This window comes from Drosophila ananassae, chromosome 2L (assembly GCF_017639315.1).
Source record: "Drosophila ananassae strain 14024-0371.13 chromosome 2L, ASM1763931v2, whole genome shotgun sequence".
Taxonomy (NCBI): Eukaryota; Metazoa; Arthropoda; class Insecta; order Diptera; family Drosophilidae; genus Drosophila; species Drosophila ananassae.
The window spans coordinates 26,568,978-26,583,738 of NC_057927.1; the positions used below are offsets into that span (position 1 = coordinate 26,568,978).

The 14,761-nt window shown below is 45.0% G+C and overlaps 4 protein-coding genes across 5 annotated transcripts; 3 read left to right on the forward strand and 1 right to left on the reverse strand.

Moving 5' to 3' along the window:
- Nucleotide 1: 1 nt before the first annotated feature.
- Nucleotides 2–7,368, forward strand: LOC6505618. Its single transcript, XM_001964552.4, has 15 exons — nt 2–230; nt 305–642; nt 705–1,052; nt 1,111–1,310; nt 1,368–1,576; nt 1,635–1,889; nt 1,955–2,412; nt 2,479–3,755; nt 3,821–4,212; nt 4,272–4,780; nt 4,845–5,214; nt 5,280–5,544; nt 5,604–6,423; nt 6,485–7,118; nt 7,173–7,368. Exons 1-15 carry the CDS (start codon nt 135–137, stop codon nt 7,281–7,283), a joined length of 6,282 nt encoding a protein of 2,093 aa, XP_001964588.2. The 5' UTR covers nt 2–134; the 3' UTR covers nt 7,284–7,368.
- Nucleotides 7,369–7,978: 610 nt separating this feature from the next.
- LOC6505619 (acyl-coenzyme A thioesterase 9, mitochondrial) lies at nt 7,979–9,834 on the forward strand. The gene is made up of 4 exons (XM_001964551.4): nt 7,979–8,184; nt 8,278–8,348; nt 8,408–8,650; nt 8,714–9,834. Exons 1-4 carry the CDS (start codon nt 8,078–8,080, stop codon nt 9,637–9,639), a joined length of 1,347 nt encoding a protein of 448 aa, XP_001964587.1. The 5' UTR covers nt 7,979–8,077; the 3' UTR covers nt 9,640–9,834.
- Nucleotides 9,835–10,608: 774 nt separating this feature from the next.
- On the forward strand, nt 10,609–12,659 carry LOC6505620 (acyl-coenzyme A thioesterase 9, mitochondrial). Of its 2 annotated transcripts, XM_014905244.3 has the most exons (4): nt 10,609–10,695; nt 10,762–10,960; nt 11,046–11,251; nt 11,309–12,659. In XM_014905244.3, the coding sequence occupies exons 3-4, from the start codon at nt 11,080–11,082 to the stop codon at nt 12,529–12,531; spliced, it is 1,395 nt and encodes a 464-aa protein (XP_014760730.1). In that variant the 5' UTR covers nt 10,609–10,695; nt 10,762–10,960; nt 11,046–11,079; the 3' UTR covers nt 12,532–12,659. The 2 variants fall into 2 exon arrangements, with proteins under 2 accessions (XP_014760730.1, XP_014760732.1); XM_014905246.3 differs by having other exon boundaries at nt 10,762–11,251.
- A 529-nt stretch (nt 12,660–13,188) lies between these two features.
- LOC6505903 (60S ribosomal protein L6) lies at nt 13,189–14,523 on the reverse strand. Its single transcript, XM_001964549.3, has 2 exons — nt 14,310–14,523; nt 13,189–13,989 (listed from the first exon to the last, which is right to left on the reverse strand). The coding sequence occupies exons 1-2, from the start codon at nt 14,418–14,420 to the stop codon at nt 13,312–13,314; spliced, it is 789 nt and encodes a 262-aa protein (XP_001964585.2). The 5' UTR covers nt 14,421–14,523; the 3' UTR covers nt 13,189–13,311.
- Nucleotides 14,524–14,761: the final 238 nt, after the last annotated feature.

Genomic DNA, 14,761 nt, shown 5'->3' on the forward strand with positions numbered 1-14,761 from the left:
CGGATCGATAGGCGATGACCTGAATGGCTTCGCTCGGCGCCCATCTCCAGAAGGCAATGACGCTAGGTTGTTTGGCGGTGGCTGTTTGAAACTTTGCGAATTTTTGGCAAACAAAGGAATACAAGTTTGTTACTATGTGGAGTAACTTTGAAGCATCCGCGCTGGAGGACGAGACCATCTCCAACGTGTTCTCTTCGCGGTCACTTTTCCAAATCAGCAGCGACGAGGAGGCATGTAGACTATTTATAAAATAAAAACACTTACAATTGTATATATAATATTAATAATTGGAGCTGCCTATTAGGTGGAGACTTATCCTGATGTCAAGGCCTCTGTGCAATGCGGCAAAATGGCGATAGCCATCGACAAAACCCTGTTGTTGCTCGAAGACGAGCTGGTGGCCAAGTGCAGTTGCCTTAGCTTTGGGGCGACGATCGAGGCGATTGCCATGTCCGCCAGCGGAAATCTTATTATTTGCGGCCTCAGTGACGGCGAGGTCCACGGAGTGTACATCAAGGGCCTGCTGCTGTTCAGCGTGTGCATCAATCTGGACGATGTGACTCTTTCAGGCGGTGCTTTTCGGAGCATTCATCAACTGGACCATAGGTTCTACTTTACCTGCAGAAATGGCAGCATCTACAGGTTGGTTCGAATTAGCAATCTGTGGATAATTTTAGAGTCAACTTTGTTTTACACTCCTTTAGTCTAAGCGACATTGATGAGGCCTCTCTAGAATCTGTGGCCAATGTCACGGTAAACGAAAACGAAACCATTGCCTGCGAAAAGGCCATCCTAGATGATGTCACTGTTCGAAGAATTTCGAAGGGCAGACCCCTGGCCAACGTCGACTGTGCTGTGCTGCTCTTTCAAATGTCGGCAGTCCATATAAGTGCCCAAAACAATCCGGAGGACCACGGAGTAAATCATGCCCTTGTGATCTTCGGTGACCAAAATACATTGAACTTCAAGACCTCGTCCAACGATGTTACCCGTATCGTTCTGCCTGCGCACTTGGGCAGCGTCAAACAGATCTTTAACCTAGACCACTACATGTAGGTTTATCGAAATAATTTGTTACTTATTTTGTATATTTTGCATCTTTTGCCGCAGAATTGCTCTTACCAGCTCTGGGCATCTATTGGAAATATGTCCGTTCACACGAACGTTCCATGTGCCGCACTCCTTGGAAAATCAGGGGCTTCTTATCGAGGATGTTCTGGTAGTGGAGTGTAGTGAGGAGAACATAGAATTGCTACTTCTCACAAAGGCAACGGAGGAGAGCCGGTACATTAAAATTGTGGAGTATCCATGTAAGATATATTTCTAAACATTTCCCATTGATTTTATAATATCTGTATGTTTTTCAGCTCTAAAGTGCAAAAATGAAGTGGATGTGCCCAAGCATGCTTGGTTAGTTCATCAGCCCAAGTGCGCGGTCAATTTGTATTATTTGGCTGCCCATGAGCTCAATCAAAATAAAATACCCTCAATGGTTCACATGATGCTGGTGTCTGAAACGGACCCAAGTGATCGATTTAAGAAGCTTATAGCGAAAGGTCGTCTGGAGGAAGCAGAGGTAACAAGAACGCACTTCCACTTGAAATAAATACATACTTTTTCTGAATATCCTACAGGAATTCGGCTTGCAATTCGAGCTGTGCCTGCAGCCCATCTACGAGGCCAACGCGAAACGCATTCTGGTTGAGATGTGCAATTCACATCAGCAATTGGAACCGTCCGATGTGGATAAAAAGTTCCAAAGCTTACTGAACTTAATGGCGAAGATCGAGAATAAATCCTTTTTCAAAAACCATCGCATGATAAACTTGAGTTCTCGTAAAATTTTGGAACGTTACCTCCGGGAAATACAAAAGCGTTTGAGTTTTGAGGTACATTTTTGTGGGAAATAGTCCCTTGATGTTATTGGAAACCAATAATAATACTTTCCATTCAGGACGACGAGCAGGATATGTTGCAAATAGACGAGCAGCTGCACCGACTCAAAACCCTCGCCATAATCGATCCTTACGAGTGCAACACGGACTGGCAGAAGTTCATTTACGACAATAATCTGATTCGCATGGTCAAGTCCCTGTTCAACACAGATATGCCAACGGCCTGTCTGATCTGGAAGCGGCACTCGAGTAGCATACTTCCTTTGGTAAGCGAAAATGATCTTCGCATGCTACTGGGATACATTCCAGGGAACACAAAGCCCTTCAACATGGTGCAGTGGCTGCGGCAGTTCACCCCTTTGGTCAGCAACACCCATCCCAGTATCATGCCCTTTATTACGAACTGGAGCATAGACATGACACGAAAACTTCAGTATAGTCCCCACTGGCCGGACATTGGTTTGGAGTTTTCCACCAAGATTCTGGAAATTTTCGAGGAAATCCGATTCACATACTCGTGAGTGCTACACCTACACCTACATATAGCCCTGTTTAATCCGAAATACTAATCTTTGTTTCAAAGGGATGTGGGTCGCCAACAGGAGCACAACGTGGGAAAACTTCGAGAGTTGGTGAACGCCTTGCAAGATCTATCTGTGCTGAAAACCAATTATAACATGGGCTTCACGCTGGACAACTATATGCAGGACACGCTCGACGCCACGGCACTGAGCATTCTGCAGCACGTCCAATTGGACAAGCTAAGGCACCTGGTGGAGAACTTCATGTATCCCATATTTCAGGAGAAGGGCCGGCAGCCGCTGGAAGTCATCAAGCAGTATATAGGCCAGTTGGTGGCCAGCCGCCAGTCGTCCACCAATTGGCTGGAGCGAGCGATGGCTTGTATCGATCTCCTCCACAACGAAGACAGTCGGCTCGAGTGCGCACTTTCCGTACTGCAGAATGCACCTGTTCCATGGCCAGAGACCCTGGCGCCACTGATCCGGCTACGGAACTCGACCCACCCGGTGGCGATGAAGATCAACGCCGAGTATGAGATCCAAGTGATCAAGATCATGAAGGTGAAGTACGGCTGGTCAGCGGATAGTTCTGCCGATATTAACCTGGAGAAGTTCATGATGCGCATCGTCAAGATGAACTTCCCGGACATGTTGGAGGACATCCGCACGCTGACTAAAGCGGCGCCGCACATCGCGATGAGTGCTAATTTTAACTGCTGCTACCAGATGGCAAGGCGGGGACAAATCGAATCCGCCTACGAGTTTTTCAAATCTATAGCTGGTGGCAGTAAGAATTCCAAGGAGTGTGCGGATGTAGTTGAACTCATTGCAAGTATCCTTGAGAGCAGCTCATCCGTTTCTTTCGTTAATGATGCCAAGAAGCAAGAGTACCAGAATGTCCTAGAGCTCTTCAAGCTGTTCCTGCCCCACGCCGCTTCTGTCTATGAGCGACGCTACCTGATGATCAAGCATTGCTTTCAACTGCGACACAATTTCGACATCAAGCTTAGATGCAGCAGTGAGCTGGTGTCTCTGAAGAGGCGTCACGAGCTCCTGGACGAAGCCATCGAACGCATTATTGAACGAGCGCAAGCGACTTTAAACGTCTCTTCATTTATCGCCAGCCAGAATCGCGAGCTCTGCACGGCCCTCAATCTGTCTCCTGTTTTTGGCTTGCATCGTATTTGCGAACGGATTGGATGTCTGCCCCTTAGTTGCGCCCTGGCTTACCACGTGGTGCAGTTCATCGACTGTTCGCCATCCAATGTCCGTGACTTTATCAATCTAGCCGTGGAGCTGCTGGTTCAGCAAATCGGCTGTGCCAGAGGCAGTACTCACGGTTCGTAATAGATCATATTTATTATCTTTAAAATAATGTACAATATTTTCAACATTTTATTGTAGAAAGTCCATCATCGATGCAACTAATATCTGAGAATGACCCTTTGAGCTTTCCACTGGCCTACGATCTGCTAACCTCCGCTCTGCTCCACGAGCAGAGTCGTCGCCGCGATCTTGTGGAGCTCATCACGTACATTCGCGTGGCAATTATCCACTATTCGGTGGATGCCATCAAGCAGCACTACGACGGAAAGGAGAAGGACGTGAACGAACACATCTGCCGCTCCCTTGATGGCACTGCAGTGGCTCTGGGGGAAACTACCATAAACTTCTCCAGTGCCCTGAACGACAGCATTGATGTTAAGCCTGTCCAGCCGACAGCTTCAAAGAAGCGCTATTCGGTGTCCATGTTCGATGACGTTGAAGTGCAGCCCGTCCATCAAAAACAGCTGAAGGTGACTACTAATTGGTACATAAATAAGGAAACTAAATGCTGATTTTTCGATTTGGATAGAAAAACATTAGCGGCCAGTTGCCAATTGTGAAGTTTCTGGCCCGTACCCTGCTGCTAATGGTGATCGAGGCGGAACCGATCAACTCGTTGCTGATGCAGTTGCGGCGAGCTTTGGCGGAGAACATTATCTCTGATGTGGAGAACGCCCGGGCCGACTTTTTCGTGTCATTGGAGTACCTCACCAAGTACAAGGAGCACGACGTGTGGTATGTGATGTCGCAGTACTTGCTGGAGTACCAAAAGTACAACTGCCGCAAGAAACGAATCATAAACGAAGGCTTCATTACGCTGCAACTACGTCGCATACTGCGAAATGCCATGAGCAACAAGGATGTCAATTTTATTGAGCTCTTCGCCATGCTGGTGTCCGACAGAGAGGCGGTAGCGCTGCTCGAGAAGCTCTCCACGGAGGTGAAGACGGACCTGCAAAAGATAAACTTCTTGACTTTGTCGGCCATGTACAGCGAACACACCGAGGACATGGAAAACGTACAACTGCTACGTTCCAAGTGGGTTCAGTGTTTCATAAACTTGCAACATTTTTCATATATTTTTTTTTTGATATTTTTCAAGACGCCTCAAACTCTACTATTATTTGGAGTTTTGCCAGCAAGATCCCACTATAAAGGGGAAATTCAACGCAGACATGGACAATATAGAGGACCTGCTTAAGCAGTTCCACAACAAGAAACTCAATGTACAGCTCTTGGAGCGAATGAGCAAGGACTTTGGCCTCGATTACCAACGCATTCTTGTTACTCAGGTACTTAGTATCCTGAGTTCCCAGGAGCTGCGTTTCGATGTCAAGCGCGATACCTTTGGCGATGAGGAGCTGGTCGTCTTGAGCAGCGCTCAGGAAATGCGAGAGATGTGCCAGACGTACATTAACGAGATTAAAAATGTGGAGCTTCTGACATCCAAGCTGAAGCTGTTTATAGAAGAGGTTAGTTCGTTTTAATACAATTATTCAAATGAGACGAATATTCAAGTTTTCGCTTCCATATTCAGATAAACATCTACTTTTATGAGCTGTACATGTGTGTGGTTAATATCCTGATGTACTTTGATGCGGCTCCCAAGGAAATGGAGATCTGGACGAACATACTGCACTTTCTGCGTCACAAAATGATCAGCAGGCGACGCAGTCGTCCAGGTCAGATGGAGACGGACATGTGGCTTAAATCGCAGAAGGAAAACGGTGTACTGCCCAAGATCGCGCGTTATCGTTTGCCCTTTAAGGCTATTGTGGAACAACCTCTGAAGGACATTCTCGGTAAGTGAATTCTTAAAATGTTTTTTAATTAAAAATCTCATTCAATTTCAATCGTTCAGACAGCGAACTGAATGTGGACAACTGCCAAAGTTGGTTTCCACTAATCCAGATGTACACGGCACTGAAGGGTTCCAAGGACAGTTCGCAGAACTGCGACTACTTCTGCATGTCGGCGGTAAAGAACTCCATAGAGTACAAGTCAAAGAGCGAGCCTGAGACATGGAGCCTGCACCCCACCAACAACGCCTTCCTCAAGTCGATCCTGCGCTTGGTGGAGATGGTACGAAACCCCAACAAGGCCTTCTTGATTTTGTATTTCGTTGCAAACTATGCCCGGGATGGCGCCGACCAAGTGGAGGCCCACTACGAGTGCTGGAAGTTCGTTAAAGAGAAGGGCGAACTGATCACTGACGCCAAGTGCCAGGAACAGGTGGCGAAAGTGAAGCGCCGGTACCCCATTCAGAAAACTCAGCACCTGCTCAACATTTACGGTCTAACGGACGAGAAGCTGATGTGCCTGATTGAGAACCCCATTGAGCTCATTTACAGCTTGTACCATCATGACCTGATTTTGACGTCCAGCAAAGTGGACATAAACGCTCTGGTCAAGGAAATCGCCAAGCTGCACGATCTGTGTTTGGACACCATCCAGTACAGACTGCTGCAAAAATGGCTTTCGGTGACAATGGAGACTGCCGATAGCACCATGCTTGAAGAAACCCTAATGGAGGAACAGCATTGGACTGAGCAGGCAAACGGTGGCGACACAATAAGTAGCCAGGATGCCAGCGAGAATGTTAGAAGAGCTTTCTACATCCTCGATAGTTGGCCAAAGGCCGAGGCGGTCAAGTTCCTTGTGGGTTTAATCTTCAAGGGAGGGTAAGAAAACTACAAGCTTTCCTAGCCGGTGGAGTCAATTAATTATTTATATTATTCCCAGATCTGTGAACACCTCCACCCAGCTGCAGATGTACGAGTGCTACTCGAAACTGAACGACGGCAGCAATTCCTTCACTAACACCATTAGCCAGCGGCAGTTTATTGGCATTAAGTGCGTGCACGGCCTCAAGGCTCTCGGATACAAGTCGAATCTGGAGAAGTTCTCCGACGACCATTGCGACAAGATCGAGATCCTCAAAATGATCTGGCAGCGCAATGCCCAGAATCCCTTGTCCTTGGAGGTGATGGCCAACATTTGCCTTGGCTTCGACATTAATTTACCCAAAATCTGGAACGGCATTCTCAAGCGAATGGTCATGTTCCACATGGTGGACGAACTAAACGCCTTGTTGGATGTTCTAAGTTGTCGGCCAACTATGCTGCATTTGGATGGACTGGCCCTAGCCTGGGACTATGTGCTGTGCCATCCTCTAACGAATGCCGTCCAAACGCGCTCTTTCGAACAGGAGGAGCAGCTGCACAAGACTCTGCTCCGTCTGCAAGGGTGTCCGGTGGTGCATGCTCTCAATTTGGTACAGTTCGCAGAACACTGTGTCCTCATCCAGCGGCCGCACATGGCAGCGGCGCTGCTTAGTTTTTGCCAGAGCGCCGAACAGAGACAGGAAATTCGAAAAGTGAGAGAAGATATATTATAAATTTATTATTTTTATTAAAAATATGTTTTTCAGAAAATACTCTCCCGACCCGTCGAAAACCTACGTCAGCAGATCCTAAACCTGGAAGATGCTGGCCTGCTTCCAGTAGTTTTGAACTTTGCGCTTAAGGAATTAAATCTTTAAATAAAAAAGTTATTTTGTAAATATTGTACAGAAGAATATTGAAATCTAAAATAAAGTCTAAAAAAACTTAAAATTTGAATTATATAAATATGGATATTTATATTTTAGCAAAAACTTAATAAAGTTTGTATTTTAGTGTAAGCTCTGCCTCCAAAATTGAATTGCGATTAATGTTAAATGATTAGCGCCTCATTCCCGTTATCTCAAGTTACCCCACTAACAGTTCATCCCAAAAACTCGATGACGTCATTAATACACAATGCTACCAGGGCACAGTGGGATGTACTCAAATTACCCTAACAAAAAATACTTGCATGGAATTTATATTTTTTATAGCCCTAAATGATTTAGATATTTCATGAAATAAATTCTCAAAATAAATTAAAATATAAATTTTAATATTTTAGCAAGCCCTTAATACAATTTGTATTTTCGTGAAATCTTTGCCTCCGAAATGGAATAAAAGCGATTAATGTTTTATGACTAGGACATACCTGTTATCTCAAGTTGGTACACCCCACTAACAGTGCAGCTCGATGACGTCATTAATACCCAATGCTAACAAAGGACAGTGGGATGAACATACTCAATTACCCTAACAAAAATACGACGAAATTTTTAAAGAGCAATTTTTAGCGTAATCAAAACTAGTCATGCATATATTTGATAAAAGCCTTAACTGATTTAGCCCACTGTGCCAATCAGCTGTTTCTTCGCCCAGCTGACTCAACTTCAGTAATACACAAGTTGCGGACGCAAAACTTTAAAGTACTTAGAATATTAACAAAAAAATAATGTTGCGGTCACTTGGGGTAGCGGAAAAATGCTGGAGCTTCATGCAAGGCAGAAACCTCATGAAGGTGTCCGGTAAACAGGCGCCCAACGCCTGGATAACCTCTAGGTGAGTGACTTTCCCGTGAGACCTTAGATTTGAGAGTAACATTGAGTTGCATATGAATGTATGTATGTACATATGTATGTACATATTAATCAGGCGCCACTATTCACCTGCTATTCATATTCATCGATCGACGGTGGCCAATGAATCTGGAACAATGGCCGAAGGTGGGTTTTAGGAGTAGTCCTTTAAATATCTGTAATCATCTATTGAAAACCATATGCAGTCAAACAGGGCATGATGAAGCGCCTGGGACTAGAACCTGGCTACAACCCTCAGCCCAAATCCAGGGAGCATCTTTTAAAATACCAACCCAAGCTGGAGGACTTGCCGCCACGAGCCATGCTGGATTCATTTACCTCGGCAACTATTCCCTTGAGTACGGATCCGACGCTGCAGGACAAGTATGTCAGCTACCAGGGAAATGTACGCATGGGAAGGCTCCTCGAGGATATGGATCTTTTCGCTGGTGAGCTTTTAAATCTATTAACCTATGTATATCTATATTATATTTTACAAAAATGATCTCCAGCTTGGTGCTGTCACAAGCATTTGAAGCTGCCCAATCTGCCGGAGGGTGTACATCTGCCCTACACCTTTGTGACGATTCTAGTAGACCGTATTGATTTCACAAACGTCCTTGCCGATGGCACAAAAGACATTCGGCTATCTGGCCATGTCTCGTGGGTTGGCACGAGCTCCATCGAGGTGGTGGTCTGGCTGGAGCAGATTGTTGGCGGAAAGTACGAAAAACTAACCCGAGCTTTGTTTTTGATGGCCGCCAGGAATGCCACCAATACCTCGGCGGCGCCAGTGAATCCCATTAATCCAGCCAATGAGGAGGAGAAAGAGATCCTGGCGGGCGGAGCAGACAGGAAGAAACGGCGGCAGACACTTATGGCTCAATCAATTTTCAAAGTCGAGCCCAACGACCCGGAACAAACTCTGATGTACGAACTGTACCAGAGGACCACGCCAGCCAACACTTTGCAGCTCAACAAGCGCATCCTGCCACCCAACTGCCGATGGATGGCGAACTCCTTTCAGATGAGCACCATTCCTTCATTTCCGGAGCACAGGAATCACCACAATCGAGTGTTTGGCGGCTTTTTAATGCGCAGCGCCCTGGAGATAAGCTGGGCAGCTGCATTCCTCTACTGCAAATCCCGTCCCAAACTAGAGCATATCTCGGACATTAGTTTCGAGAAGCCGGTGAGCGTGGACAGTTTCATCAAGATGACAGCCTACGTGGTGTACACCAAGAAAAACTATGTCCAAATAATGACCGTGGCTGATGTTCTGGACCCCCATACGGACAGCCAGGTGACGACCAACACCTTCTACTACACCTTCTCCTGCAATGAGGATGTCACTGAGGTTCTGCCACGTTCCTACCACGAGACCATGTGGTACATCCAGGGTCGCCGCAAGTTCGAGGCCTGCAGAGCTCCCCAATAAATGAAATAAAATGCGTTTAATACGAGGCTATATGATAATGATATTACCAGTTTTCTGAACTCGTGTGTCAGATACTTTTATAGATATTTCAACTATAACAAATGAAGATTAAAACTAAAACTAACTTAAATGGCCAATGATTCTAACTGTTGTTTAAAGCTTCGATGAGAGATTAATAAAACTACCTATTCTGTACGTCTGCATGCGTGTGTCTAAATTTGTATACTTAATTGTTACTAAAACCCTAATACACACTTATATATTTCTTAAGGAACCCTATCTAGTTCGTGCCAAAAACGACTAATTTCCGTAATATTTTTCGTGTTGCAACTATAACCATATATTTATTGAAATAAAATGAATATAAAGGAACGATATTAAAAGAATTTTGTGCAATTTGATTTAGAAATATAAACAAATACGAAAATGGAAACTATTTTTCTGAAGGGCCTAAAAATACAAAATACATCGTAACTCGATGATGTATCATCAGCAATTGAAAAACAAAATTATATAGCTTGATAATCGACAGACCCAGGTAACGCTGGGAGGGTTTTGAAAAATTACAATTTGTCTATTTTTGGGAGCACTTTAAAGTTGAAAAAATGGTTTATGATAAAAACTAATAAATTTGAAAGTTAAAAAAAAAAACTAGAGGTGGCTAGGTTTTTAAAATTTTATATACATACCGATGTACCGAATATTTAATACAATCGCTAGAGTAGTTTTTGAGCAGTGATTTAAAAAAAAAACCTTTGAAAGTGTTGAAGACCTACAGAAAACTATTAAAAAAGCTTATACAAATAAGCCCGATTGTCTTGCAATTTGTCATGTTAAAAATTAAAAAAAGACAAATTCTGAAAAAAAAGTTTTTAAAAACTCTATTGTGTTTTTAAAATTAATTTCTTTTTGTTTAATTTGTATCGTTTTAGATTTGGTTTACTTATTATTTGTCATTTTGAAAAAATGAAACAAGATATATGTTTCTTTCTTTGATTTATCCTTCAGGGAGATCCAGAATAAGCAGTATTGATTTGGCAAAATTTTTGTGAAAATGTAAATGCACTTATAATGGGTTATTTTCCATTGAGTTTTACGTATTTTAACCGCTTTTCTCGAAAGTTTTCCACCCTTAAGGCACTGCCCATCGTGCCGACCGCCTCAGACAGAAGAGATTAGATTGCGAACAGATAGAGGAGAGAACTAGAGATTTCTAGCCGCCTAAACAGGTGATTTAGATGGACTGGCTCTCGCGCTGTTCTGTTTTCGATGGCTAGTGCCACTCTCTCGAGTGCAGTCCAAGTGCCAACACTTGATGCAGGTCCGACCCCACTGTGCTGTATTACGTATTACATCCATTTTACATACGAACCTCACACTTTTCTCTCCGACAAATCGAGTAATAGGCTTAGCTCCATCTACCAAAACTAGCTCGGAAAGATGCAGCGTCTGATGGCACGTGGACTGGGAGCAATGGTAGCCAGGAGCCGGGGGTGCACGGCGATGAACACTCTATTGAGCTGGTCCGCGTGCCAGCAGACGTGTACCTGGCGGGGCTACAATTCGGGACCAGTAGTTACCTCGGATCACAACTCTGGGACTATGGATGACGGTAAGTCGGTAGTGAGTCATCCTTGGATGCCCAGATACTCAAATCATGAATTTCCAGTTGTTCGTACTATTCGCGAGCAGTCTGGGGTGGACCTTGGCTATCATATCATACCAAAATCTAGGGACCATCTTCTGAAGTATCAACCGAAGAGGGAGGATTTGGAGCCCAGGACCATGTTGGACTCGCACTCGACTGCTACCATACCACTGGGCGTGGACCTACAAACAAGGGAGCGGTATGTGAACCACCTCGGAAGGGTTAGATTGGGTCGCATCATGGAGGAGCTGGACATGTTTGCTGTTTGGATGTGCCACCGACACGTGAAATTGCCGAACCACCCTGAGGGGGTCGCCCTGCCATATACATTTGTCACATTGCTCGTGGACAAGGTGGAGTTCTGGAACGTGGACCGACTGAAAGTAGACCACGACATTCAATTGAGTGGAAATATAACGTGGACAGGTACCAGCTCCATGGAAATCACAATCTATGTGCGCCAGAAGGCTCATGACGAGTATATCGACATGACCAAGGCCATTTTTCTGATGGTTGCCCGAAATGCAACGAATACCGGCCCGGCGCCTATTAATCCTCTCAAGCCTGGCGACGACATCGAGAAGCAAGTATGGGAGGAGGCGGATAAGAGGCAAAAAGCGCGACGCAATCAGATCAAAGAGTCTGTGTTCAATTCCCCGCCGAGGGAGCACGAACAGACCATAATGTACGAGATTCTTCGGCGGACTACACCACCGAATGGCATGGATCTTAATAGGCGGGAGCTGCCGGCTCGATGCCGATGGATGGAAGACTCCATGCAGTCGACAATGATTGCGCCGTTCCCAGAAAACAGGAATGCCCAGAACACCATTTTTGGTGGCTATCTGATGCGCCAGGCGGTCGAGATCTCCTTCATTCAGGCCAGCTTATATCAGGGAGGACGGCCTCTCCTCGAGTGCATCTCGGACATCAGTTTCATGCAGGCTGTGGAAGTGAACACATTCCTCCAAATGACGGCTCATGTCGTGTACACGGCCCAGAACTACCTCCAGCTGATGACCGTGGCGCAGATCTGGGATGTGACTGGAAAAGTCCAGACAACGAATGTATTCTATCTAACATACAAGGCTGACAGGGTGCTGGATGAGGTCCTGCCACGAACCTATCGCGAGATGCTCTGGTACGTCCACGGCCGGAGAAAACTTCTGAGCGCTCTCGATCTTCAGCCAGAGTACCCCAATCCCAACGAGAAGCCCAAAGAGACTACTGCGAAAGTGACTTAAGTCCTTTGGCTACCTAGTATATGTTAGTGCATACTCTGTTATAAGCCTTTGTGTAAAAATACCCTGTCATTTAATAGCACCTTTCCAAATTTTTGGCTCCAACTAAAGTCTCGAAAGAAATACAAATATTTTTTAATTTTTTCATTCAAAAGAGGATTTTCTTAAGGAATCTTTAAAGGTACATATTCCCAAAAAGAGAATCAGATATTTGCCAGATATAGGCGCCAGGTTTTGATCCGTTTAAAAGTAAAGTACCGGTCACTAGGACCTACAAACTGCTTCATATCTGTCTCGTTTCGATAGTGTATATTCCTTAGATCCGTTCTTGGAACTCATTTAAAGTAAGCAACAATCAATATTTATCTAAAAATCAACAAATAAAGCTGTGATTTGATAAGCGTTGAATTGAAATCAATTTATAAATATTTTTTAAGGTATTTCACTTCAGAATAGGATGTTTCCGAGTAAATATACGACCTAATAACTGCTTGATAGGAAAAGGTGTCCGTCTCGATTCGTTTCATAAACAATAATTTCTTCCATCTATTTCAGAGTTAAAATCAGCCATCAGCCCGTCAAGAAACTACTTAAATGCTATGAATACCATTGGATCGACATTAGTCGAATCCATTCAAGAGAAATCCGCAAGACAGGTCCTTTAAAGTTTTCCGTTTTGTAAGGTTTATTTTACAAATCTTGTTTGTCTAACCAGCAATCGCGCTTGTACAGTGTTTGTTGTTTTTAGAAAAATCCTTAAACTGAAGTTGAACCCAAAACCGCTCAGAAGCGCATGCGGTGGGGGTATTGGGAGGAGTGCAGGGCGAACATGTTCTTCAGGTATTTGGCGAAGAACTTGCCCTCGGGATGGGCCTTGATGGCCTTCAGCAGGGCGGAATCGACCTCCTTCTGGTCCTTCTTGCGCTGCTCGTTGGGCACGAAACGCTCCTTCTTGGCCGCGAAGATATCGGCCTCGCCGGTCTTCTTGTCCTTCTTGGCCTTAAGGCGGCGGAAGTAGGAGTCGTTCAGATGCTCGGGCACCTTGTAGGCACCCAGATCCACCTTCGACGAGGTGCCGATCACGTAGCGCTGGGACACGCGACGCAGGGGGCACGAGTTGAGGGCGAATGGACCGGTGACCAGCAGCAGGCCGGAAGCGAGGACCTTGAGGAGGACCACACGCTTACCCTGATGACGACCAGCCAGCAGGATCAGCACGGTACCGGGCTTCAGGTTCCTGCGGGTGTTGCGCTTGTGCTCGCTGAAGTTGGCCTTGGAGGGGCGCTTCTTGACGAAGGTCTTGGTCGGGTACTGGGCCTTAGACTTGTTCAGGTAAACGGTACGCTCACCGCCGTTCTTGGGGCCTCCGATCTTCTTCACCTTCTTGATGGGCACCTTGACCTTCTGGACCACGGGGCTCTTCTTATCCTTCAAGCGGTACAGAGCGCGACGCTTGTACATCTGAAATAATAGGATAGTATTAGGACTAATTATATATAATTTATAGAATATTCTAAAAGGGTGATGACAACCACAGCAGGCGTGTTACTAGAGGAATGTTTGACCCATAAGGACCACAACGGTTCACTTGGCAGATTTCCTTTGAAATAAATTCCCACTTGGATACCACTTGGAAGCAATGGAGAGTGCATCAAAAACCAACAACATTTCTTTCAGTGCACATTAAGGAGCTCTTGTAAAGCACGCTTTTTGTCGCCTCTGGCCCGAAGGCGTCACACCGCTAGTTGGCACATTTGCCTCGAAATTTCACAGATTTTTACCTGGGACTTGGAGTAACGCAGGACTCCGCCCTTCAGGTAGGAGTTGAGAGGGTGCTTCTTGCCCTTTTTGGCCGATTTGGCCACCTTCTTAGCTTTCTCGACGGGTGCCATTGTGGAGAACACGTGTACACAGCACAAAAATTATTTAGAAAAGGGAGGTTATGTGCGGTAGTGGTGGCAAAAAGACCGATTTCCTAATCGATATATCGATTACGTATTTCGGAAAGCCTACAGCCACAAGTGGGACCATATCTACATACAAAATGGTCACACTGATAGCGCAGAAATGAGTAAAATTACGCCAGAATGAGATAGTTAGCCGTTAAATATATATATTATATATTTTTATTTAAAGTCGTTAACTATTCCTTTCATTTTCCATTTTAGTAATTTGAATAAATTTAAAGAACAAAAAAAAAACTGTTGAATAACTTTGAAAAACGTAGCTTTTA